The sequence below is a fragment of the Argopecten irradians genome, chromosome 1 (assembly GCF_041381155.1).
Source record: "Argopecten irradians isolate NY chromosome 1, Ai_NY, whole genome shotgun sequence".
Lineage (NCBI taxonomy): Eukaryota > Metazoa > Mollusca > Bivalvia > Pectinida > Pectinidae > Argopecten > Argopecten irradians.
The window spans coordinates 10,386,291-10,412,750 of record NC_091134.1 but is presented as its reverse complement, the minus strand read 5'-3'; the positions used below and the strand labels follow the sequence as shown (position 1 = coordinate 10,412,750).

The 26,460-nt window shown below is 33.3% G+C and overlaps 1 protein-coding gene and 1 long non-coding RNA gene across 6 annotated transcripts in view; one reads left to right on the top strand and one right to left on the bottom strand.

Annotated features, from left to right (window-relative positions):
- Positions 1–26,460, top strand: part of LOC138317250 (phospholipid scramblase 2-like) — a 69,998-nt gene that overhangs the window by 38,869 nt on the left and 4,669 nt on the right. For all 5 annotated transcript variants that reach the window (XR_011207748.1, XM_069258823.1, XM_069258803.1 and 2 more), the window contains exons 3-8: positions 19,917–19,970; positions 23,101–23,250; positions 23,781–23,858; positions 24,510–24,586; positions 24,788–24,918; positions 26,050–26,164. Coding sequence is in view for 4 of the 5 variants with exons in the window: in XM_069258823.1 (XP_069114924.1) it covers positions 19,917–19,970; positions 23,101–23,250; positions 23,781–23,858; positions 24,510–24,586; positions 24,788–24,918; positions 26,050–26,164 (605 nt within the window). In the remaining variant the exon portion in view is untranslated. The remainder of the gene's footprint in view (positions 1–19,916; positions 19,971–23,100; positions 23,251–23,780; positions 23,859–24,509; positions 24,587–24,787; positions 24,919–26,049; positions 26,165–26,460) is intronic.
- Positions 5,280–8,280, bottom strand: LOC138317226 (uncharacterized). The gene is made up of 2 exons (XR_011207737.1): positions 8,091–8,280; positions 5,280–6,763 (listed from the first exon to the last, which is right to left on the bottom strand). It is a non-coding gene; the product is annotated as an uncharacterized lncRNA (long non-coding RNA).

Genomic DNA, 26,460 nt, shown 5'->3' with positions numbered 1-26,460 from the left:
TTTTACAATTAAAGGCAACAGCAAAATATCTTTCAAAACGTCTGTAAATAACAAATATTTATTTATTTTATGGAAAACGATCTTATTTTAATATCGTCAACAATTCAAATTTGTGAGAAGAATATACATACATGTAATTGCACATAATCAAACACATAATTTGTTTGTCATAGTTAATCCCTGTGTATATACACATATTTTACACATAACCTAGACAGTTATCCATTTGTTACCGCTCGTATCGGAACTCCTCCGAAAAAAAGGTGCAAAATGCATAGCTCAAATGACAAGACGCGGGAAAGGAAACAACACAAGATAGGAGAATAGGATAATGAGGATATATGTATTTTTAAAGGGGAAAAGAGAATTGTAAACATAATTATTTTACAGGTACAATCGGCTGACGGCTGAACGTACTGTAAGTCTCGTTTCACAAGGTAAAGTTTACCTGTGTAAGCCGTGTTCTCGGCCGTCACGGCTCGGCGCGCCCGCTCGATGTAAGCGACGAAATGTGTTAATATTAGCGCAGAAACATTGAATATAAACGCAGAAACACTGAATATAAACGCAGAAAACTCTTAATTCTATCGCCGAATCTGTTAATTTCACCGTCGCATCGGAAAAGTTTGGCGATTCCCAACCTCCGACAATGTAGCAATAAATAGCCGTGCACGTAACGAAGTTGGGTAATTGTGACTGATACCCTCTGTTATTCGGCCGTCAGCCGTCACGACCCACGGCGGACAGAAAAATACTTAATTTTACGGCAGAAATACTTAATTTTATTAATCGAATTGGAATTCTGAGGAAAAGTCTTAATATGAAGGGTTAATACTGAATAAAAAAGCACATATGCTAATCCTGCCGAAACTTGTTAAAAATTAAGTATTCTGCCGTTATTCTAACAAGTTTCGGCAAGATTAACACATTTTGGGTTACCAGTGACACAATAAGCTCTGCTATTTAGTTCCAGCTGATCAATGCAAAGCCCATCAAAGCCTCCATTCACATTTTCTATCCCATTTATAACCTTATCGGAGTAAAGTAATCGCGTTGAGGTCAAAAAACATAATTATCAAATCGAGATCAGTCAATAAAGATGACATTTCAATCTTTCAAATGCATTACCACACCTCAAGATACAATACACAGTTCTAAATAGGTTTCACATACATTAATACATCTCAAGAAAAATCAATAGTAACCTATTTTAAACGAGCACATACAATAAAGTATGTGACTGGCAACATTAAAGTATTGATTTGTCAAGTAATATAACTTATGTCAATCAAAAACATGAACAAGCAGTATAACAATCTGCTAAAGAACAAATTAAAATTCCTACTAAATATGGTACTTACCATCATTGAATCAACATAGTATTATGTTTTGAGACCATTACCGTGACTGATTTAAATTCGAAAAGCAAGTGTTTGCAGCAGTATGTCAACCAATACACCAATAGATATACAATACTCTATAATTAGTACACATGTACATATTGATTGAATAACTGATTTCCTGTTGATAATTATAATTAGTACTTATCAATATTTGATATAAACTAAAACTCTACGTGCAAGACATACAGTAAATATTTTTTCTGTATATATGTCAGCTTTTTTAAAATCATGGATCTATAAATAAAATATGATCACATTATTCACACATAAATTTATTCTACCCTGCACTAGTGTAAAACTATAAATGTAAAGAAACTCTTGTCAATGGAGTTATATATAGTAAACTGAAGTAAATTTTATATGTATTCAATGAGTGAATACAATCAATTATATACTGTCTCAAGTTTGTGTCCCTCTAGTTCTCATGAATTCCTCATATAATTAAATAAATGTAATTTCAGAATACCTTTAAACGATGATCCACCCCCCACCCGCCAAAAAACAGCAATTCATCACATGACCCAAACCATTTATCCTTGACCCCAATTTATGTCTTGTAATGCATCTTCCTTCCATGCATGCCACCTCTAGATACCATAATCTTATAACTCTGAAACCATCCTAGCTAATGGTAGACTCACCTTTAAAACACATCTTCATGTGAATTATGTTTTTTATAATTATCTATGATGTCTCTTATTACCCAGGGTTTTTGCCAGCTCTTTTATGGAAAAGGACGCAAAGCAATATTTGTGGTAAATTATCATCAATGGTTTTTTCAAAATTGGGAAAAAATAATAAAAGTATAAAATTCAACTTTGAAAAGTTTTAGTAAAAAAATTAATGATTTTTGCAAAAATGCCTTCATCAAACTTTTACAAGATATTTATATTATTGTTGCAACAAAAGCACAGAAGCTTTTAACGAACAATTGGGGGTTTAAACCTAACTATACACCCCACTTGTGTAAATTGTATTGACTGAATTTAGGGAAAAAAAAATACAGTGCTATTTTTGGAAGTTTGTCAGTGATTACTTTTAACTGGAAACCCTACAAAGGCCTGCTTTTCTCCGGTGGCAAAAAAACCCGTGTTACGCTAGAACTGATCTTAAACCTTCCCCCCTAATGAGCAAGAATAAACAAATAAAATATATTAGATTAGGTTCATGTGATAAAATAGAAAATAGTTGATAGATAATTAACTGTTGGCCCATTAAAGGTTACACACTATGGTCACGTCAAATCATTTTTGTATAAACCGCACCTGACTTGGGTTTGGCGGTGCTCAGGTCCCTTTAAAAACCCTATTTTTTATAAAAAAACACCCCCTATATGGTGACCAAGGTTGTGACCTATATGATACCACCAACCGCTACCAAACCTCTGGGTTGCTGCACAAAGTCGTTTTTGAATATTCATGTTTGAAACAGATTATTGCCAGGGTACCTTAGTGTGTTGTGTGGATATTTTATCTCGTGAAAACTCTGAGGCTTTTATTTCCTCAACAAATAAACTTGTTGGCAATCACCGTTTTTTTTTTTTTTTTATTTTTTACAAAAAATTAATAAAATCCAATTAACCTTCCATGTATCTTCGACCACCTGTTTCCATATAACATTATAAGGATATGAAAGATATGATAATGCCCGGCCAATTTTATTATATTTAAGACCCAATTGTAATACTTATATACTGTCTAATCAATACATCATGTATGTACAAAACCACTAAATTTAGTAGAAAAATACTGAAAAATGTCTGAAGTAAAAAGAAAAACTACCTTGCTTCTGTATGTGCTAGTTAGAATAAAGTCTAATATAGTATCAATTACTTTTATAACTAATCTTTTTATTACGATGACCTCTGTCTCAAATAGCATTCAAAATGATGTTTAAAGCTTTTCAGTAAAATTTACAGTATATATATAAAACCTGGTAAAACCGTGTCGTCTGGAAAATCCTGTTGATAATACTTCTTTGACCTTAATATAAAACCTGTATATATAGATAATATACATGACAGACGTCTGTGTAAAAATACAAACACAAGGAACGTTGGCTAATCAATGTTGATGAATAACTTTGGTGTGTGTTGGTTCTTTTGTGGAAGCACTAGGCAAATATATAGGAACTACAATAGTAGTAAGACCATAACAAATGACCAGGGAAAAAAATCAATAAATACTGCCAACCAACAGTACAGTTACCTCGAGGGATCATAACAAAGTGATTGTACTGAGGAATAATTAATTAGATCCTGATATGTATATATATGATTAGACATTTTTACTCCAAAAATTCAAATCTTATTTGAGATTAATGGTAGCAGAACGAGATGATATAGCAAAAACTCTTGAAACTATAGAAGTTGATAAAGCTGAAGACAACAGAAAGGTTTAACAATACGGTCATCGGGAGCTTCTACCATAAAATATAATCATAACATATACCTCAATACAAACAAGCCTCTTTTACATTTTATTCTGTGTGATATGAGACCAAACCTTTAAGCAAATTCTTTGTTATCCCTATTTTTGGCCCGATTGAGGGAAAACCCTATACAACATAAATATCCATGAAGGCTGTTATAAGGATTAAACACACGGTAGTTGGTTTTCAAATGACAGTCAATGAAAGGCTTACAGCAGCTGGGTATCATTTATGTAATGATCAAATTTGAAAGTTCAGGAGTATTAAGTATTATTTTTGTAGCATCACAGCTGGTTTACAGCAAATTTAAAAGACATCTTATATTAACTCAAGTCTTTGATAACCCATGGAATATGTATGTGATCATAAACCCATCGACCTTAGATTTACAAATCTGAAGAGTCAGTGACCCTTGGCTGTAAAATCCTGAGGGTCAAATCAAATTCCTGAGGGTCAAAATATTAAACTTAAGGGTCAATTATTAATCGCGTTAAAATTCAGTTATATTTAAATATTAAATTTTATAACCAATAACATTGATAATGGTTAAAAAAGTTAATATGACTTATTATGTTTCTATAGAATAAGTAAAAAAAAAAAAAATGATAATAATTATTATATAAAATATTGATTAACTTCAGTATTCATGTAAATATTTTAAATTTTTAATTATATTTGATTATCTAAATTCTGGAATATTTAAAGGACATTTTTGAGCTTCTGATCATAAATATATTATTTAATCAACAACATCATTTTATAAAAAAAAAAAAGATTTTTTACAAAAAAAAAAGTCTGTTTTATAAATCATAGTTACAACTGCTATTTTTTGTTTGAAATCAAATGTTATTAATTCAACTGTATTTCTAAAACGATCTTTTAACAATAAAGAAATTGTTTTTATTTATTTTGTGTTGCGTTTCCACGTCAAACCACTTTTCATATTTGCCGCCAAAAACAAATTAGAAACTGTAACAGGAACGATTTACGCTTCTCACACTCCAACACTGATGCTTTGTGGGTAATGTACATGTAGGGTTATTGAGGTTAACAACAAAATGGCTACTGCAGCATGCATCAAACTAGGCCTATCTACGATCTCATCTCTGTTGTATACCTGCTTACAAGTTATATAACATTAATGTATTGCAATTGGAATCTAATATAGCTTTGATTAAAATGTGATTGCTGATAAGAATGTGCAGTTTTAGCGGATTGGAGGCGGGTAGGTACTCAGTACAGGTGTGACTTCTTTACCTGTGCTCCAATTAGCAAATTACGATCGGACTATGTCACAGTTGAGTGAATCTTTTAATTGGCTTGGGGTATTCTACCAATTAGTGTCACTGACCCTTGCTAATATACACTTTATTGGGGGCTGGGCATCACATAATACACACATACACAACTCTGATGGGCAGTGGTAGTAAAAATGTGAAGCGTCAGATTGACGCACGGCATGCAAAGATCGTGCGTCAAAATAAATTTTGCTGCGTCAATGACGCGAGGTCTCGGGTTAATGGATGCCCTGAAACCCATCTGTCTTTGATAACCCATGGAATATGTATGTGATCATAAACCCATCGACCTTAGATTTACAAATAACTTTGATTTTCCAACATGTTTCTTAAAACTTTTTTACAATTGAGTCATTTGAATTGAAATAATTGATATTATTACGGCATATATACAATGATCTGCACTCAAAATTACAGCACTGCACATTCATCAGTCTGGTATATATTATAATCTTACAGATAGTCTCCTAAAATAAAATTGAATTAAGATTACAGTTGTGCAAGAACTCCTGGCAGAAGAAATTCACTAAAGCTAATTTATAAGTTGTGTTAATATCAATCCAAAAATTACTGTAATTAATGCAGGTTAATCAATGCCATTCAGCAGAAAGTTGTAAAGCTAGTAATATAGTGCAGTAACAGTCGGGAAAAAGGGTGATGTTTAGTCTAGCTGGACAGGCACTGTACTTATCCCAAGGAACCCTTCACAAACTCCACATCAAGGATTTCGTCTTTCTCAGACAAGCTTGTTTAATGTATCCTGTTCACTAAAATCTCATATTCTTTTCTTATAACAAAATTTTTCCTTTTTAGGACTCAAATGCCACAATTCATTATTTTCATTATACGTAATTTACTTTTACACCTCATGATTATACCATTTGTTATAGCTATATATAGTACCTTGTGCATATTTTCAAGATTTTGTGAATATATACATCAATTAAAAAGGTGATCTGTAAGCCTTTTAGTAATTCTAAACTTTGTAATTTACAAATCCCATGCTACATATTCATAATATTGAAATATATATATCTTATGTGAAATATAATGTTGTGTAATTCAATTATTAATGAAGTGTGATCAATAAAGAAAAAAAATATAGCATGCATTTTAAATTTCAATATGAATGTACAAAAAGCAGTATTCAGTCATTTAAAGCAAACTTTTGTGTTGTTAGTTTATGCATGCTTTTTGTTTGATAAATTTATCAACACATCTATCAAATATATATTCATCTCCCATTATAAACAATACAGATCTATCATCTGTATAGTTATATTGTGAAGAGTTGATTTATGAAGTATAAATTATTTCCATTTTACCAAAATCAAATTCCTCAAATAATAATTGTATTATAATCAGTGAGATCATGCAGCTGTCACTATTTAGTCTCTTAAGCTTTCGAACAAATTGATCTGTGGTATATGTGGAGGGCTGTAGGCAGGATAACTACAATACCTGGAGGTGGGGGCTGGGCTCCAGGGGGAGCTTGGCCATAGTAATAAGGCTGGCCAGGAGGTCCAGCCGGAGGCTGACCAGGCTGGGCTGGCTGAGGAGGTGGTGGCTGTTGACCAGGCTGCTGTGTCACTGGATCCATAGGTTTTTGATCAGCCATATTTCTATTTGTTGCTGCAAAATTGAGAAAATGATTATTCTTTTTAAAATTATTTTTGTTGATACAATGACAAGACATGTGGAAAAAGAGAATGTTTTCATGTTGATGATAGTAAAACAAACCGCTTTTTTTGTTTTGTTTGGTGGTTTAGAGTTCTTATAAATATTAAAAAATAAAAATGATTCAAACATTTGGCTTACATGTACATGAATGAGTGAAGTATAACTATAAATGTTACATATTATATAATATAAGATGTACATTAAAAATATTTGATTAACAAGTTATTTCGAAATTCTTAAAAGAACATTCTAACCTCATCAACCTGAAAGCTTTACTGTGGGGGATCCTATGTATATAGCTATACAAGTAGTCCTGAAGCTCAGAATAGAAGTCATGATTTGGAAAAAAAATCATTGTTTTGCATCACATGAAACACATTCTATGCACAAAAATTATTTTCACATAAACAAAACCACACCATCAGCAGCTCCAGACATTCAGAAATCTAGACACAGTAGACCATGCAGTAGTCTTGAGGAAATTTTTGCCTGTTAAACATGATTGTGATAACGCCCGATTTGGGCTAAATTACATTATAGATGCCATATTCAAATTGTAACACCTCCACTGAAAGATAATGAAACCGTTGCATCTTAATGATAAAACATGTCACATTTACAGTCATTCATGTAAAATGTGTAAATGAATAACTGAGAAAGATTTCAAATGCCCTTCCCCTAGACTGGCCAGAGTGAACTTGCAAAACTTTTCTTACATCTCACTTGAAATGACATCACAAAAATTCACATAACATGTAATTATGATGGATATCTGCACCTTACCTCTATATCTAACGTTCATATCTGTAAATATATCACATATTAATTTAAATCTATTACTTTCTAAACCGTACTCAATGTACTTCAATTTTGATTCTTCTCTTCCGGGCTCTTGTTTACAACTGGAAATGACGAAGTTGTTTCAAATACTTACTTTTATAAGCAGAGGAGTTGAAGAAGAGAAAATATCAAAGCTAAAATATGTTTACAAATCAGCTAACAACACGTATAACTTGAAAATATATGACAGTTTCTCATGCAATGATGTGATATATGAAAAACCCTTGGCCTATTTCGAAATAGGCCCATGATCATGATCAGTTCAAGTATAAACAAAACACGACAACCGGATAACACCCTTTACAAAACTGTGAACTAAAACACTTATTTTAAATAAGCATTAACTAGATGAAATTAACTATGTGGCTTACAAAATGAAATTTTAGAAACAGGTCTGATAAAATAAGCTTTAAACTTTGTCTTCTACAGCAAAACTTACCTGAAACTGATCGGTAGGACTTGAAGTCGAGTGTAGCTGTACTCACTCAACCGGAGAATTTAGTCATTGTTATACTAAAGCTTGACAATATATGTCCCTTACAAGCGTCTAAATGAATGGATAATATGTTGTCTGGTTAGTCGCTAGGGTATTCCGCTAAGACGTAAAAAGCTCAGCTCATTTAAGACAAATCGAAAATACACTAAGATCGCGATCAGTTGCATCGATGATTTATATACATGGGTCCATTACACAAAATTATGTACTATTGTGTAACAACTTGTATACAATGTCGAAATATATAGGGTTGGTCCACAGGGCCTCGTTACTAATGATGATTTTTTTTTTATTAATTAACGTCCTATTAACAGCTATGGTCATGTAAGGACGGCCTCCCATGTATGAGGTGCGTTGCGTGTATGTTGTGCGAGATGCGTGTTTCGGGAGACTGCGGTATATTCATGTTGTGTCTTCTTGTATAGTGGAACTGTTGTCCTTTTTAAAGTGCTATATCACTGAAGCATGCCGCCGAAGACACCAAGCAACACACCCCACCCGGTCACATTATACTGACAACGGGCGAACCAGTCGTCCCACTCCCTATATGCTGAGCGTTAAACAGGAGCAGAAACTACCACTTTTATAGACTTTGGTGTGTCTCGGCCAGGGGACAGAACTCAGAGCCTTCCTCACAGGGGCGAACGCTCAACTCAAGGCCAAAAGTGAGGCGGTGCCAAGGGAGGCATTAGGAAGGATAAAGTCAGTTAGGAAGGAGAGAAAAGATAAGATCCTAAATTTAGTCGCCTTTTACGATCATGCAATAGGGGCAGCAGGTACAATTCTAACGCCCTACCTGTAGGGCCCAGTAATGATGGTATATATCATTATTAGTAACAATGTATGTAAATAGAAGTGACCTATCTTATATATATCATTATGAGTAACGAGGCCCTGTGGTTGGTCCCAACACCGAGGGAAGGAGTTTTGACTGAAAAGGCATGAAACGACTGTTTTGTTACCTGAACCGCAGTCTTAAACTTATCTCTGAGCTTATTGGTGAGAAAGACTTTCGCCGAAAGAATATCGGCATTTGGGTCGATCCGGCGCGCTATTTTTTTGTCCTAAATTGATTTTTCTGAAATCATCACTGCGCCAGTATTTTTACATATGTAACGTTAGCTGTATCGGGTTATTTTTGCTGTGATTCTTTACTAGCTATATTTGTAAAGAAGACCACTGGGAAGTAAATTCTACAAACATTCATACTTACCAAACACCTCATTAGGAAAGTATGGCTTTAATCTCTTGTGTATTTGGTCAAAACGACAAAATTCCCATACAATCCAGTATTTTGTCAATTAGGTATCTTTAATTAAGTGACAAAAGCTTTCCGAAAATCTATATGAGAAAAAAAGTTTAATACAAGAAAATTTTGACATTTCAGAGGTGTACACCCTTTAAAACCTTTACTTTTCATTGCTATAACATATCCGATTCCTTGTATTATCTAATATCGACACTGTTCTTGTCAGGTGCTGTCGATGTTGTCAAAGAAATATGTTAATTCTGGTCGTAGTTAAGATCCAAATAATAGTAAGAACATAACCTGAGATATGGGAATTGTATTGATATAAGTATATGTACCATAATTTGTTGACGAAATTTTTGATATTTTTTCTTCGGTAGAAACCCAATCTACAGTACGATTTGATGAATTAAACCACAGGTTTACGACGCAAAAAAAAAAAAAAAAAAAAATACTGAGTATTTGGAAAATACTGAGTATTTTTAGTATTTTTTTCCGCGTATGGAAAATAATGTCCGTCCGATTAAAATTGTCTATGACTTCATAAAACCAAAAGATATTAAAATTAACGCTTATAATTTAATTGTAGTAATTCAGTGAAGTACTAATCATGCATTAATTGTCATGTTTTTCTGGGTTTTTTTATACAATAAAACAAATTCAGTATCAAAACTCTTTTCTCGAGGTGTAGAGATCAACTGTTTCTGACCGCTAGCCTCGGTTTGTAGCCGATTGGTCCCAACACCAGAGAGAAAGGGTTTTGGCTGTTAACTGATATGGTATGGAAAAAAAATTGTTACCTGATTTTTGTAATAAAGACTTTCGATGAAAGAACATTATTGAAGTGACGTTATCAATTAATTATGACGTATGTAAAAGTTCCTCGCAGGATAACGGTCCGACTATTAACCGGTCAATAGTTTCTTAGGATTTGTATAATTGAAACGGGTTTTAAGGAATTTCATGTAAAAAGCAGTCGAAATTACTTTATTTAAATTTGTTTAGGGAGTCTATTAACAAATTAGTTTGGTCAATGACTTAACCGCTTTTAAAATTTCCCGCGAAAAGTTCTTCGTGTATGACGTCATAATCCCGACGTAAAATTCTTTCGGGTTGTGCAAACATAACTTCGAACCAATAGAAATGAGTGTATCATATAAAAATGAATTATTTTCATTTTCTTTTGGGTTTATGAATCATATTTCGCGTCTATATGAAAAACGTCCTTCCGTAGGCCTATATTGTCTATGACTTCATAAATCAAAAGGAAATTTGAATAGTGCTTATAATTCGGTTGTAATAACTCAGTAAGGTAACTAATCACACATTTATCATCGTGCTTATACTATTTACAGAAACAGAACAAAATTAATTTACATAAGTGTAGTTCTGGCACAATGATACCTTATTCAATAGTTTACATTTGGCCATTGACTGTGCCGCATTTAGAATTTCGTGGTAAAACGTTCTTCGCATATTTGAGGTTATGCAAAAATAAACTCTAGCTTCTGACCAATAGAAATGAGTGTAACAAATGAAATTATATTATTTAAGCACTATTCTGTAAATTATATCCGTCCTTTGTTTTATCTATGACTTCATAAACCCAAAAGATATTGAGAATAAGTGTTTTAAATATAATGTAAATTATATCTCAATGAGATACTAATTAGACATTTATTTTTTTTACTTTTATTTACTTTTCCAAATATTGAATTTTGGCGCATTAATGTCATAACGAATAGTTTTTTAAGGTTATATTTTGTTTAATGACTAAATTCCCCACGAAAAACGTTATGTATATATGACATCATAATAATTGACATACAATTCATTCGGTCTATGGAAAATAACCACAAACTTGTTACCAATAGCAATGAGTGTAACATATGAAATTAAATCATATTTGGATGATTCAGTTTAGAAGTAGAATAATAACGTTCCTCGTCTGTATAGTCAGTGACGGAAGAGTTATTCCCCTTCTTACAGTGATTACATACCAACTTTTACACCGTACATTGTGATCGTACAGAGTAATAGAGTTTACATTAGGGAGATAACTGATATAGGCTCTACCTATTGTTCGATTATTTTTCTAATTTTTTAAGAAAATTTGTCGAAATTGAAAAAAAAATCATTTCCACGTTTAGGTTATCAAAAGTTATTTTGGACAGATATAATTACGTTGAAATAAGCAGATTAAAGATATATTTTTGTCAAAGTTCTGTTTTCTTTCTGTTCAAAGCTTGTCAACATGTTTTCTATACAATAAATAAATGTGGTAAATCTAGTTCAGCCATTACAGAAAAATGGTCCCACTTTTTTTCATAAAATTTAGCAGCTATCGCTTGCGGATTTCACAATTATGATGGAAATCGTCTTTTTCGGTGTCGCTTTGCTTATAGGGCAGTTAAGAGCTAGTACATTTCAATATTCTCTTTTGTAAAATGTTGAGTTTTGGTGGTGGCGAGACTTGACAAGTGTATAGAATTTGATACTTTTTGTTTAGAAAGGATCGTTAGATACACTTTTTTTTTTGTATTGCATATTTCAAAATGTCGCCGAACTCCACCTAACATCCGTAATTAAAATTAAGGATAACAAAATATAAAATATAACCGCAAAATTATTATGGTTATATGTACTTTTCTCTTTAACTAGTAGTTAAATAATATAACCAAATCCTAAGTTTAGAGTCAGAATGACTATTTCAAAAAATATTTGTACAAAGCGTCTTCATGGTTGAGTGTCGTATTTAAGACGCTAACCTCCGTAACACGTTTTTTTGATAAAATTAAAACGGGTATGTATCAGTTCCTCACATTTTCGAATCATGTTATGGTAAAGGAACAAAATCATAACAAAAACATGACTCTTGATCAGAATTTTCTCGAATGATTCTCAAATGAGCATGTGTTTGCTAACCTCAATAACGCCTTACATCCGTGACGAAGTATTACTGGCAAAGATGAACAACCTAAAGAATCGTTTTTCCTGTCCAATCATTGGTTTTGAACATCACCAATAAATTTAGTAGATGATTTTTGTTAGAATGAAGTGAAGTAGCGATTTAATAAAATATGATGGATAGGAATGAAAACTAGGTGTTTTAGGTATTGACATATAATTCTAGATTTTATAATGTGAATTTACACAAATGCTTTGCTGCATATCAATAGTTGTGAACAAATAAACGTAGACAGTCCATAAAACGAATGAAACATCATTGACTTCAAAAGTACAGAGCTCAGAGGAATGATACATGTTAAAAATAGTCGGACCAAATGTTACGGATGTTAGTGTATTCTATAAAGACTTATTTTTGCTCAAAAATAATTGCAAACACTTCTTGTACGCATAATGTCTTTTCAAAATTAAAAAAGTAACTGTAATGATAGCATCAAAAAAATAAAAAAATAATTTTTACCGTGATTTATGTTACCTCTTACTATCAGCTTGCGTTACGGATGCTAGAGAGAAAGAATTTGGTGTAAATATTTTGAAATAATTCTTCACAACGATTAAAATTTAGACTAGCGATCACTAAATTTTATTTTTATTGAATAATAAAACGAGTATGTTATAGTTACACCATCAATCTCTATACAATATAACGTAGTTTTGATTATTTTAGTCATTATGTACAGTGTAGGTTATTTATGAATAGAGTACATTTATAGTTTTACACTAGTGCAGGGTAGAATAAATTTATGTGTCGAATAATGTGATCATATTTTATTTATAGCTCCATGATTTTAAAAAAGCTGACATATATACAGAAAGAATATTACTGTATGTCTTGCACGTAGAGTTTTAGTTTATATCAAATATTGATAAGTACTAATTATAATTATCAACAGGAAATCAGTTAACCAGTCTAAATGCGTTCATTGGCCTTCCAAAAGTTCTCGCATATTAATACGACGGTCAAGTTCTGCTTAGTTTCCCAGTTCTGACCATTAAAGTAAAGAAAAGCTGAAAGCATTGAAAGCGAGGCTGCGTGGAAATGTAACCACAGACATTGTGAGCCGGGAGGACGTTTTAGAATTTCCATACTTTAAATTAATTTCTTCGTACGCAGACAGATTTTGACGAGACATTTTATTTTTCCATTTCATAAGAAATTATACTGGATACATTCACACCATTTTTACCGACTTTAGCCATCCTTGCCCGACTGTTCACTTTAAGAGTATGTATATATAGGTGTATTGGTTGACAACTGTGCAACACTAGCATTTGAATTAACTCAGTCAGTTACTGACTCAAAACATATCAATGTTGAATCAATGATGGTAAGACCTATTTAGTAGGATATTAATTTGATCTTTAGCAGAATGTTAACTGCTTGATCAAGATTTAGAAGAAATTTAAATACGTGACAATCATACATGTATGTTGCCAGTCACACTTTAATGTAAGTGCTGTAAAAAGGTACTATTGATTTTTCTTGAGACGAATTAAGGTATGTGAACTATTTAGACCTATGTATTGTATCTTGTGTTGTGTAAATGCATTGAAAGATTGAAATGTCTTTTTATAGACTGACTCGATTAGATAATAAAGATTTTTGACCTCAATGAGATTACTTTACTCCGATAAGGTTATAAATGGGATAGAAAATGTGAATGGAGGCTTTGTTGGGCTTTGCATTGATCAGCTGGAACTAAATAGCAGAGCTTATTATGTGTTTTACTGAAATGTCCTTTTTAATAAATCTTCTTAATGTTATGAAAGACTATCACCTCACATGGCTTTCTGTCACCAGTGCTGTTGTTAACGCACAATACAGATGTGAAAGTGAATCATTAGTTTAGACTAAACTGCTTATATTGATGTAACTCTGCTCTGTGACCCATCTAAAATATTACTTTATACTTGTACATGTAATCATGTCCCAAGAATACTTTGGGCTATCTGGTCGATTTAGATATAATTACCTGTTCCTAGCTAGCTGTCGGTCAATATTGGCCAAGAGTATTAATTTTGTCCTTGGCTCTAAGCTTGTTGACACAAATTAAACTATGCTCATCCATATGTAGAGAAAGTAAATATAACGTAACGCAATGAGATCACATTTCATATGATAGAAGGTTTATTAGTTTTAATGAAGGATCATTTGCTTTTAGGAAGATGACGAGTTGTTACATCATTATAATTACATATGATTGATTATCTCTATTGTCCAATTAACTCCCGGAGTAAGCTGTAGCTAGCAGTTAGTCAAACAACTACATACATATATAGTCCATATATTTACTATACCTGTTAGTTACTACATACAAATATATATATGTAGGTAGCCATTGAGCGATATTTGTATTGTCCTTCCCATGTACAACTTATCATGATAAGATATGCTCGGATTAAATAATAAGCAAAATAAACCTGAACTCAATGTTGTTATAAGGGTAGCTTGATGACACTGCAGCTGTCCTAGACTAAAATAAAGATACAACCATATACATGTATTGCCAGATGTCAATGATACCTACGCCTATACATCACTTAATTTGTCTGTCCTATAAAAGCCAGTTTAATAATTCATCATGTATTTCATGTCTCGGAAGGCCCTGGCGAGCTCTAGACTGCTGCCTTGAAATATGCCACTTTAAATATTTTTTTAATATACATATGTGTATTGTAAGGATTATCAAGTTATGTATTACAAACAAGTACATTTTGTAGGAGAGACTATAGGGATTTGATAAATATGCAGAGAAAATACTTCACTTACATGAGACTTATATAGATTATCAGTACAGTTGTATATTTGCAAAAGGGTACTGGCATATACAATGGGGATTTGCCCCAAGTTCTTTATTTCAGTGGTCGTGCACGTTTAATACAACAAACTTGGACTATATCACTGATTTGTGTACTTAATGTATTAGGACCATCTCACTTGTACATGAGCTGATTGCATGACTGGATAATGCATGTAAGATATTTAACAGAAGGATTAAGTTATTACTAAACAAAACAGATTGGTCGCTCATTGTGCGTAGTCATACAGCCACCACATAAAATATCCAGACATAATTGATAACCCTCTAATAACCACATACCAGGATGTGATGTCACATATATACATCACAGCCGAACCTAGGGCTTACGGCTGAAAGTTGTAAGAGACAAATATAACCTTACGCTTGTGTAATTACGGTCTATATAGCTAGCTCTCATACCTATTTACAATCACTCGTGAATATCGTGACTTGACTGAAGCTGTTTTACATGGCTACCCATGCAATATAGCCTTGTGATGTCACAGCGTCAATAAAATTACTATTTTCTCAATACATTATACCATTATTTTCAGAAACAATGACAGTTTTACTTTATTAAAGCTAAGTATGCCAAAAAATACAAAGCAATTTTCATGTATGGATTTGAAGTTTCGGTTTTCTTTTAACTTATTTCTCAAAATAGCCAGCTATCATAATTGCAAAATTGTAATGAAATGTCGAGGTATGAATGAAAAACAATCCTTTATGTAAGGATATATATAGAGCAAGTCTCTGGTTTTACTAGATTTTTGACCCTCGGATAGAATATCCCTATCCATCATATTCACATATGAACAAGTCTTATTATTAAATGATTTGAAAGGCCATATTTCAGTTGTACATTTTATTTATGGTTGCACAGCTAAGTTCCTGAATATCTCACTAATGAAAAAAATATGCATACATGTACTTTACATAATCACATTATAATGAGCAAAAGTATATTGCAGCAGCAAGTTGAATAAGTATTTGTGCTTTATCTACTTTTGGTTTATAGCTTTCAGTTATTATCTAAAACCTGAGCTTTTGTTTGGCTGTACTAGGCCCAACTTATTCTCCTGATTTCATTCAGTGGAACATAATATTCAGGCGCGGATCCAAGGGGGGGCGGACCCGGCGTACGCCCCCCCTAAAATAGGAGAGAGAAAAAAAAGAAAAGGGAAAAAGAAGGGGAAAAGAAAGAGGGGAGGGAAGGAAAAGAAGGAAGAAAGAAAAAAATTGAGGTAGAAAGGAAAAGGGAAAAAAAATAAGGAATTAGATAAAGAGTGAGAATTAGACAGAAAGCTCCATTCCCTACCTTTACCGTTTAATGTTATCATTTTAAAATTTAAATGTATTCGACTTTGTGGTACATACATGCATGAACATAAGGTTTTATCTCCATCGCCAAAAGGTACAATGTAAATCCCTTCAAGTAGTATTGTCATTAATATTCAATATTGACAGGTTATATCTCGATATCCTTAGCAATAAAAGAAAAGAAAAGGGGGAGGGGGGTGGGTGGTGGAAGGAATTGTAGCTGGCCATGAGTCTTCGCTGGTTGACTATATGTCATGCCCTTCGTTTTCCAGGTTGTAAATGATATATTACACATTTTTGAATCAGCATTAAAGTCCTGTATTAAATCCGACTATCAATTCACAAATGCGTGCGTACTTTCAAAACGCCAGTTACAAGATCACTACTGACGTCGAATGCTTCTAGAAGCTTTTTATTTGTTCTAAGAAAATGTGTGTAAAGAAAAAGGTGGAAAATCAAACCAAATGGAGAACCAAATGCAACAGAAAATGAGAGCTTCTAGGGGTTTGGGTGCACCCCATGGCCAGATGCCTTCCTTTTTTGTTTCAACAAAAACATATCTTAACGATAATGTTATAAGATGGGACAAACGATGTTAAAAAATTAATGCACATGACAAAAGGCTCCCCATTAGAAAACAGGATGATATTAATAATTCCAGGCAGCGTCTGGCCATAGACAGACCACTAGCCTACTTTTCATTCATTGTCCAATACACGAATTATGAAGATTGTGTATGTTAGGGCAAAATAAATTATCTAATCTGACAGATAATATATAAAAGTAAAAGCTTATATCGTTAAAAAAGTTCACATACATTTTTATTAGTCCTATAAAAACCTTCAATAGGCGACCCCTAGCTGCAATATTGTAGCTCAAAAGTATTTTAGACTGAAAATGGTATCGTCTTTAGAGCTACAATTGTTCCCTATTACTGCTAATGGAGCAAAGTAATGATGATGCAAACCATTATAAAACGTTTCTTTGCTTTTCATCGTACTTAATTGATGAAGCTTACCTACTAGGCAATAAAACTGAACCACATAAAATATCAAATTCTCATCGAGGCATTATTTTTTACACTATACATATAAAGGTCTTTCAGAAGGGAATTTATACGGCAAGTTCACAAAATGTTATTTTGACGTCTTGTGAGCGGTACGGTAGATAGTCAGCATGGTATTCATGTTTATTTTTTTACAAAAATAATATGTAAATGCATTTATATGCATAAAATAATCTTTATTATTTTTAAATCTTCAAAAACGTATGAAAAACTGTGCCCGAGTGATTTTCGGAGGCAGTGCTCCACTACGATACATAGGGACCAATTCGTACCCGGCCTAAAGGCATAATAGGCCGGGTACGTACATTGTATATTCGTTCTAGGCGGCCCCAGACCCCTATTCTTTTCTTTGCTTCGTGCCTTTATAAATATTCAGATTTTAGGTAGTGCAATTCTGTAACTTTATATTCAAAATATGACATTAGACGTCAAAAATAATAAACGAACATGTTTACATGGCTTCAATTATTTTTTGGAAAAAGTGTACATGAAGTCCTCAGAAAGCAGGATTTATTAGCATTTATTCGAGGGCTTCTGGGGGGCCGGCGGCCCCCAGACCCCCACCCTTCTTCGCTTTATGTCCATATAAATATTAAGATTTTGATATTGCAATTCTGTAAGTAAAAAAAATGAAATCAAAACTTCAAATAAAAAAATATGACACTTGACACGAAAACCATATATAAACATCCTTAAAATGGCTTCAATTATTTTCTGGAAAATGTGTTCATGAAATCCTCAGAATGCAGGATTTTGCACCATTTATTCTAGAGCTTCTGGGGGCCTAGGCGGCCCCCAGACCCCTCGCCTGATTTGCTTGGTCACACGCCCCCTCTAACCTCAAAACCTGAATCCGCCCCTGATATTTGGTCGTACAACGTTAAACAAAAACTCCATTCTTTTCTCACTCCAATTTTCGGATAAGAGTGTTTATTAGTTTGCCTATGTGATGTAAAACATAAATGGTTTAAATCCTCAGATTGGTTGCATTGAGGGCGTTCTGATAACATTTTGTAAACGGCCGTGCATGTGCAGCCTCGATCCGCATTTTAGTTTTTAGTTAAAAACCTTTCAGGGCAAATGGTGGATACTGACTATAGGTTGGTGATTTCACTCTGAGTACTCTTTGTTTTAATCCAGATCACAAAGTCTTAAGTTGACCATGACTATTAATAAAATAATCAAACCTCCATGAACTGGACAAACTTCTGCTAGCTGATCTGATGTTTGTGTACTATAGTGCTCCTCTAGTGTGAAAAACAGATGCACTTTCTTCTTTTGTTTTTGTTTTCACTTTTTCTAACAACAAACTTACCAAATTAAGTATGAGACAAATACCACAAGTACCTGGCACGTATCTTCCAACCAATGCTACATTGTATATTATAGTATCAATATTTTGAATTTTACAGTAGAGAAAAACCACTAAAACACACACATTTTTAAAAAAAATAAACGAGCTCTATATAACAGGGAAAGAATTATGTGCTTAGGTTAATGAATGAAATTGACCTACCTGAATATGTACCTGGCCTAGTTTTTGTATCTTTCCGAATTCATCAAGGCATATAACTTGGTCAATATATTTCGTTGGCCAATTTCATTCATGAAGCAGGTGATGGAAAGATAAAATAGTTCTTCTCTAAATAGGGTGAGATGTGTGTCACTGATATATAGCCTATTTATTAAAAAAAAAACCCCAAACATGCCTGATGGATAAAAAATATGTCCATTTTTCCCTACTGCAGAATTCATTCTCTTGATACAATATATGCACACATATATTGTTGGTTGGAAATTTTGCTAGGCCCTTGTGAAAAATACTGTCATCAATGTTACTGTAACTCAATAAAAAATGTATGTATTTATATTTAGTAATTGACTGTTATGTTTATATTTTATATCAATTTTTAATACTGATCAAAAACAAGAATTTCTAATAATGGGTACTTTATTATATATCATTTCGAAAATAAGTATTAAGAATTGTAATATTGAAATGATGCATAATGCAATCTAGCAATTAACATTGTATAACTATCTACATTTTATGCTTTTAACAGACATGGTTTCAAGCAACAACGCAAATAAAACATTTTTGAGTGTACAATGTATTAATATAAGTTGATTTTATGTTGTATAAAGTCTTATTTAACGTTAACTTTCATTGTTGTGAATAGGTTGACTACAAACAAATAAAATATTTTGAACTTGTACGTGTAAATCAATTTCATTTCACTTTGTAAACTTAACTTTAATTGAATTTAATATATTTACTTCAAGCATTAATTTACAACATGTTATATTGTATAAAATTTCATATTTAATGTTAAAAGTTAAATGAATGTATTTTCCTGACTTAACAGGCTACGGACAACCTCAGCAGTATGGACAGCCTATGGCCGCTCCTTACGGACAGCGTGAGTAATTCTTCTTGTTTTATACTTGTATATCCATTTGAGGGAAATAAATTCTGTTTCTGCTTGGCTACAGTGTAATTGAGTTTAAAAGATGTCTAATCACGGGGCACACTCTTTTGTTCCATCAGCATTCTTAAATTTGAGAAGATTCCTTAACTTAAAATTCTCCATATGAAAGCACTACATTGTATATAACTTAAGGAATTTTGACCATTTGCCTTTTGGTAGACCTTAAAGGAATTTTGACCATTTTCCTTTTGGTAGACCTTAAATTCATTATCATTTAATTACTGTATAATATAATTAGGTTCAGAATTTCCATGACATTAACACCTGTTACAATCGGCACTTCTCACAAGTTTTATATTAATAACAAAATATCATATTTTGATAAATTGATAAGACCAATATTTATAGTTATCTTCTAAATTTTAAATAGATATGACTGTTAAGATATCAAATACATATCAAAGAAACACAATTTAACAAAGGATGACAATTTATTGACTCATGCCTTATATATCCTGGCCTTGAATTCAAGATCTACGGCACCCAATCAATCGCCTAGCCAAACATACCTGCGCCTTCTACCACCGCGCCATGTCCCCCAAAAAAAGACGTTTCTATATAAATATGAAGAAGTGATAGTCGGTTCGATATGCTGACATGATCGCTGTGTAAATTGTCAAGTTATACTTTTGGATCAACAACACATATATGATATATTGTGTTTTAATAATTGTGATATCAAATACATATTAATTTTAACACAATTGTAAGTAAAAGTGCGAAAAAAAAATCAAATCACAGGGTAGATAATCAGTATTAAATGTATAATTTATAAAGTCTAGTGCAAATAAAGATCTAGACCTTCCCTAAGATTTATATTGTGAGGTATGTGGTGATTATAAAATTCTTTGTAATGAATGTACACTTAAATTGCTAACCATGCTTTAAGTATTGATTTAAAAAGAGATTCTTAGTGCCTAAAACCTAACAACTTAAAAATGCTTACCCTTGTTACATAGCTGGAGTTAAGGTAACGATCAATGGCAGTGGTACGTAACAATGAACAGAAAATGAAAAAAAACCTGAAATGTATCATGATATTAATTGTATCACTACCTTTATATGTATGGATAAAACTAGAATTCCAATTTACCCTATATTGAAATGATTTCCTAAATAAGTATTTTGATTTTAACACATTTTCAAACAAAGTGGAATCAGTTAAAGGTCTCAATCTTAGTGATATCTATGTACTTGCTGCATATATCCATTTTCTATATACACTATACAGCGTACTGTATTGATTTTAAGCATGGCTTGGTATCAAATTCAATTGTATTGATCACATTTATACTAACATGTATTATCATGTTAATTACTTGAGTGGTATGTACAATATAACTACATACATAGATAGGCTGACAGAAATATTACATATGTGTACTAGATCGAAGGGAGTCATCAGACTGTATGATCATACAGTCAGAGTCTGTAACATACCGTATACTACCCACTAAGCGCCAATGTCCCTATGGGCGCCCTATCCCTATGGGTGCCCCTTCCCATTTTCAAGGCCGATTTCAATTGCCCAGGCATAAATAAAGATCATAACTACACAAAACTGTATAGATTTGCAGCAATTTCGTCTTATAGGCACCTTTTCATTTTTTCAACTTTTTTTAAAACGCCCAGGGCGCTTATTGGGTTGAATACGGTACATAGATCTGGTGTATGAAATATACATGTAGATTCATTGCTATAAATACAGTTACTTTCTGCATGATGAATTTCATGTAGGAGGACTATTGTTTGATATACACATTGATCATAATAATTAGTAAGTTAACAGTTAACACACACATCTGATGTTATTTCCTTTATACAAATCGATCTTGTAACCAGCATTTTCATTGATAGAATACACCTACCACATATATTTTTGCTGTATTCAGCACTGACGGAAAACAATTTTTTTTTATGTGCGCTGATTCCATGGACCTATTGGTTGATCCATTGGTCTGAAAGTCAGACATGTTTGTTGAACATTGTAATACGAATAAGTTAACTGAGTACGATTTCAACAGGAAATTCAAATTAAACCTTTGGATCAACAACACATAGTGCACGATACATTATTATACTGCATGTTTATAACAGTGTCTGTGATTAATTGAAACACACCGCATAACGGGGAAATAAAATGTCCCATTTAATTTCTCTTGGGGTAAAGGGGCACATGTTCTTATTGTGATCGCCTGTCTTTCACTCAGAGTTATCTCCCCTTCCGATTGTACAACAATGAGTTACGAAGTGTAAAACATAATTTTTTTACTCATCGCAAACTTAAGTAATGTTAAGTGAATCACGATTTTCCTGTATAGTAAATAAACAATTTATGTCCCGATGGCAGTGTGATATGAAGGTTTATTTACCCTCATATGTTATATTTCCCTCGGGCAAGGTTTCGGGGGGGGGGGGGGGGGGAAATATTACATTTTCAGGTAAATAAACCTCCATATCACACTGCTACCGGGACCCTAAATGCACATTGTGTTTAGTAATTATAACAAATTTTAGAAACACTATAGTATTTGCCGTACATAGGTTAGTAGAAAGCTAGAATTATTGGAGTTAGGATCATTCTTTGGCCCTAATGTATCGTAGCGTCGTCAGTAACAAGATGGTGGCTAAGAAATGCTTATATATATACTATCAAACACTATCAAAAGCAAGGGCAATCAGCCAGAATTATTTCTAGATTGCATTTTAACAGAAATGGACCATAGCAACATATAATACAGGTTTTTAGTCATTCAGTAAGGAAAATATGGCATAAGATCAAAGTCATTTGCCTGATTGCGTTGATCTTTTTTAAGTTATCTTTCATAAATTATAATATATTTTCAAATAGCCTAGCTTTGACCAGATAAATTTGTTACACAGTTTGTTGGTAAACTAATACGCCTCCCCAAATACAAGATACAAATGTACTTTTAAACCCAATTCCGATGTTTTTTCGTACTATGTCACTAACAAACTGTGTATCTAATACTATATTTACATGATAAATTATATTTGTTTTGATATTTCATTTTTCAATTTTATCTTTCATTATCAACAGCGGGTATGGTGCCCATGAACATCCCTGGTCAGCCTCCGATGGTCCAATGGATGGCCCGCCCCCAAGCCATTCCTGGCTGTCCTCCGGGCCTGGAGTACCTCACGCAGATTGATCAACTCCTCATCAAACAACAGATAGAAATACTGGAGTGTACGTAGTCACTGTCAACTGGTGTAACAATACCACCACCGTTAACATGTTCTTGTGTACCAATATACTAAGAACAACTTTGAAAATTAAGTTCTGCTCATGGATGATAAATTGTGAAAGTTAATTATCGCAGCAAACATTTCACCAGCAAATACAGTAGAACAATATTTTTCTAAATCATCAAGTTGAAATAATTGCCATCTCAAAGTTGTAAGTATGCTTGAAAAACAAAAATATGTTAATGCAAAATGGATTTTTTCTTTGTCCTTTATTGGTCTTGTACATAGGATAAAACAATTTTATCAGGTTTGTTATGTCTGGACATTTTAATTATTAGTGAGTTGTTGCCATTTTAATGCCCATTTAACACAAGAAATAGAGGCTAAATGGCAGTATAAGCTATCATTCTGATTGGCCCATCATCATGACAGGATTTAGGTTACATTTCAAAATAAATAGGACATGTGCACGTGTTGTATTTCACGTTAAGTATCAGTATATAGTACTAGACTATTGTTGACATTTTACAGTATTCACTGGCTGGGAGATGGCCAATAAGTACAAGGTCCTCAACAACCAAGGCCAACAAGTCTTCTTTGCTGCTGAAGGTAGGTCTACATCACATATATTAAAAACTTTCAAATGGACAGGTAAAAAACTTAAAATTTCTGCTGTTATATACTATTTACTCTATTTGAGATGATTAGCCATTACGCATAACCGGTAACCTGTTTGACATAATAAGCGCCCCAGTCCCTATCCCCTTTTTAATGCCTCACTTACATTGACTTAAATACAGATTAATTATGAAAACTGTGAAGATTTCTCCGTTGATTTCTTTTGTAAATTGGTTAATGCCTTACAGATCTAGACTTTGCAATAATTTAGTGAAATGTTAATTATCCCAAATCTGACACTATTCAGCACTCCTTCATTTTTCGTCTTAGGCACTTATTGGGTCGAATATGGTATTATCTACTGCAGTGACTCTTTATAATGCAAACAGCTTTTTATCAGAAAACCCAAAAACTAATATACTGTAATAAGCTATTGGAATGTTAAAGATTGAGAAAATTGCTTATTAGACCTATTTTGACTAACCTTTCATAAATAGAATGAAGAAAGCTAGTGATTTTCAGTCTGTATTTGGAAGTAAATTCAAGGTATGAGAATTTGAAGGGGATTGCTTTTAGTAATGGCGGTGACACTTATTATGGTTAGGACATAGTTCAAACATAGAAAGACACTGAATGTTGTAGAGTCGGAAACATGTGAGCGTCAGTGCTGTGGACCAAACCGAGGATTCAATCTTCATATCACGGACAACACTGGACAGGTAAGTCACAAGTAAAAATCCAGGTGTTTACTTTAAAAAATATATATACATATGTGTAAAAATATGTTTTACTGGACTTCAGTTGGTTTATAACCACAACACTGCTCAATTATGTTTCTATTTAATGGACATTTTGAAGAATATTCCCATCTTTGTATGTTGGAAGTTTCATGGTCTGCATGTTTTTCCTTCTGTTTTCAGGAAATCATCAAATGTGTGCGAGAGTTCAAATGCTGTGTAGGATGCTGTTGGTGTGCCAATTCTGATGGTTGTGCTCATGAAATCGCCGTGGAATCTCCTCCAGGCACCGTGGTTGGATATGTAAGACAGGAGTAAGTCTTCATTCACTTTATTCACACAAATTAATATAGCTTTCTATTTACTCCATTATCTTGTTCATTGACCAAACTTACAACTTTCTTCAAATATCAAAGACATACAAAGTTGCTGGACGCCTCAACAGATATTTTATATAATATAATTGCCCTTGCCTTTCCCCCAGACACAGTTACTGGACTCCACACCAGATATTTTATATAAACTTATTGTCCTTGCCTTTCCCCCAGACAAAGTTGCTGGACTCCACACACCAGATATTTTATATAAAATTATTGTTTTTGCATTTCCCCCAGACAAAGTTGCTGGGCTCCACACCAGATATTTTATATAAACTTATTGTCCTTGCCTTTCCCCCAGACAAAGTTGCTGGGCTGCACACCAGATATTTTATATAAACTTATTGTCCTTGCCTTCCCCCCAGACAAAGTTACTGGACTCCACACTAGATATTATATATAAACTAATTGTCCTTGCCTTTCCCCCAGACAAATGCTGGACTCCACACCAGATATTTTATATAAACTTATTGTCCTTGCCTTTTCCCCAGACAAAGTTGCTGGACTCCACACACCAGATATTTTATATAAACTTATTGTTTTTGCATTTCCCCCAGACAAAGTTGCTGGGCTCCACACCAGATATTTTATATAAACTTATTGTCCTTGCCTTTCCCCCAGACAAAGTTGCTGGACTCCACACACCAGATATTTTATATAAAATTATTGTTTTTGCATTTCCCCCAGACAAAGTTGCTGGGCTCCACACCAGATATTTTATATAAACTTATTGTCCTTGCCTTCCCCCCAGACAAAGTTGCTGGACTCCACACTAGATATTATATATAAACTAATTGTCCTTGCCTTTCCCCCAGACAAATGCTGGACTCCACACCAGATATTTTATATAAACTATTTTTTCTTGCCTCTCCCTCAGACAAAGTTGCTGGACTCCACACTAGATATTTATATAAACTTATTTTTCTTGCCTTTCCCTCAGACAAAGTTGCTGGACTCCACACTAGATATTTTATATAAACTAATTTTCCTTGTCTTTCCCTCAGACAAAGTTGCTGGACTCCACACTAGATATTTTATATAAACTTATTGTCCTTGCCTTTCCCTCAGACAAAGTTGCTGGACTCCACACTACAGCATCAGAGATGCTAATCATGAACCCGTGCTCAACATTAAGGGGCCTTGCTGTGTGATGAACGGATGCTGCTGGGACCAGGAATTTATTGTAAGTAAGGTTAAACGTCACATGTCAACAGGCTTCATTATGAGAGATCAGGTGACCTTGCTGCAAACAAGGTCATATGTTGGTTGTATTGTATTCACTAACATTAAAAGGACGTGTTAGGGTTTATTGTAGTTAAAGGGTCATAGGTCAGCTGGTTTCAGGTAAAGAAGCATGTAAGGTGTCAAAGTTTGTTTTTAAAGGGTAAGAGATGAGCTGACTACATTATAAGTCAGAGGTCAAATTAAGGCCTAATGGATGTGGAAGACATTCTGACCGATAATGTTTGGTTGTAAGGC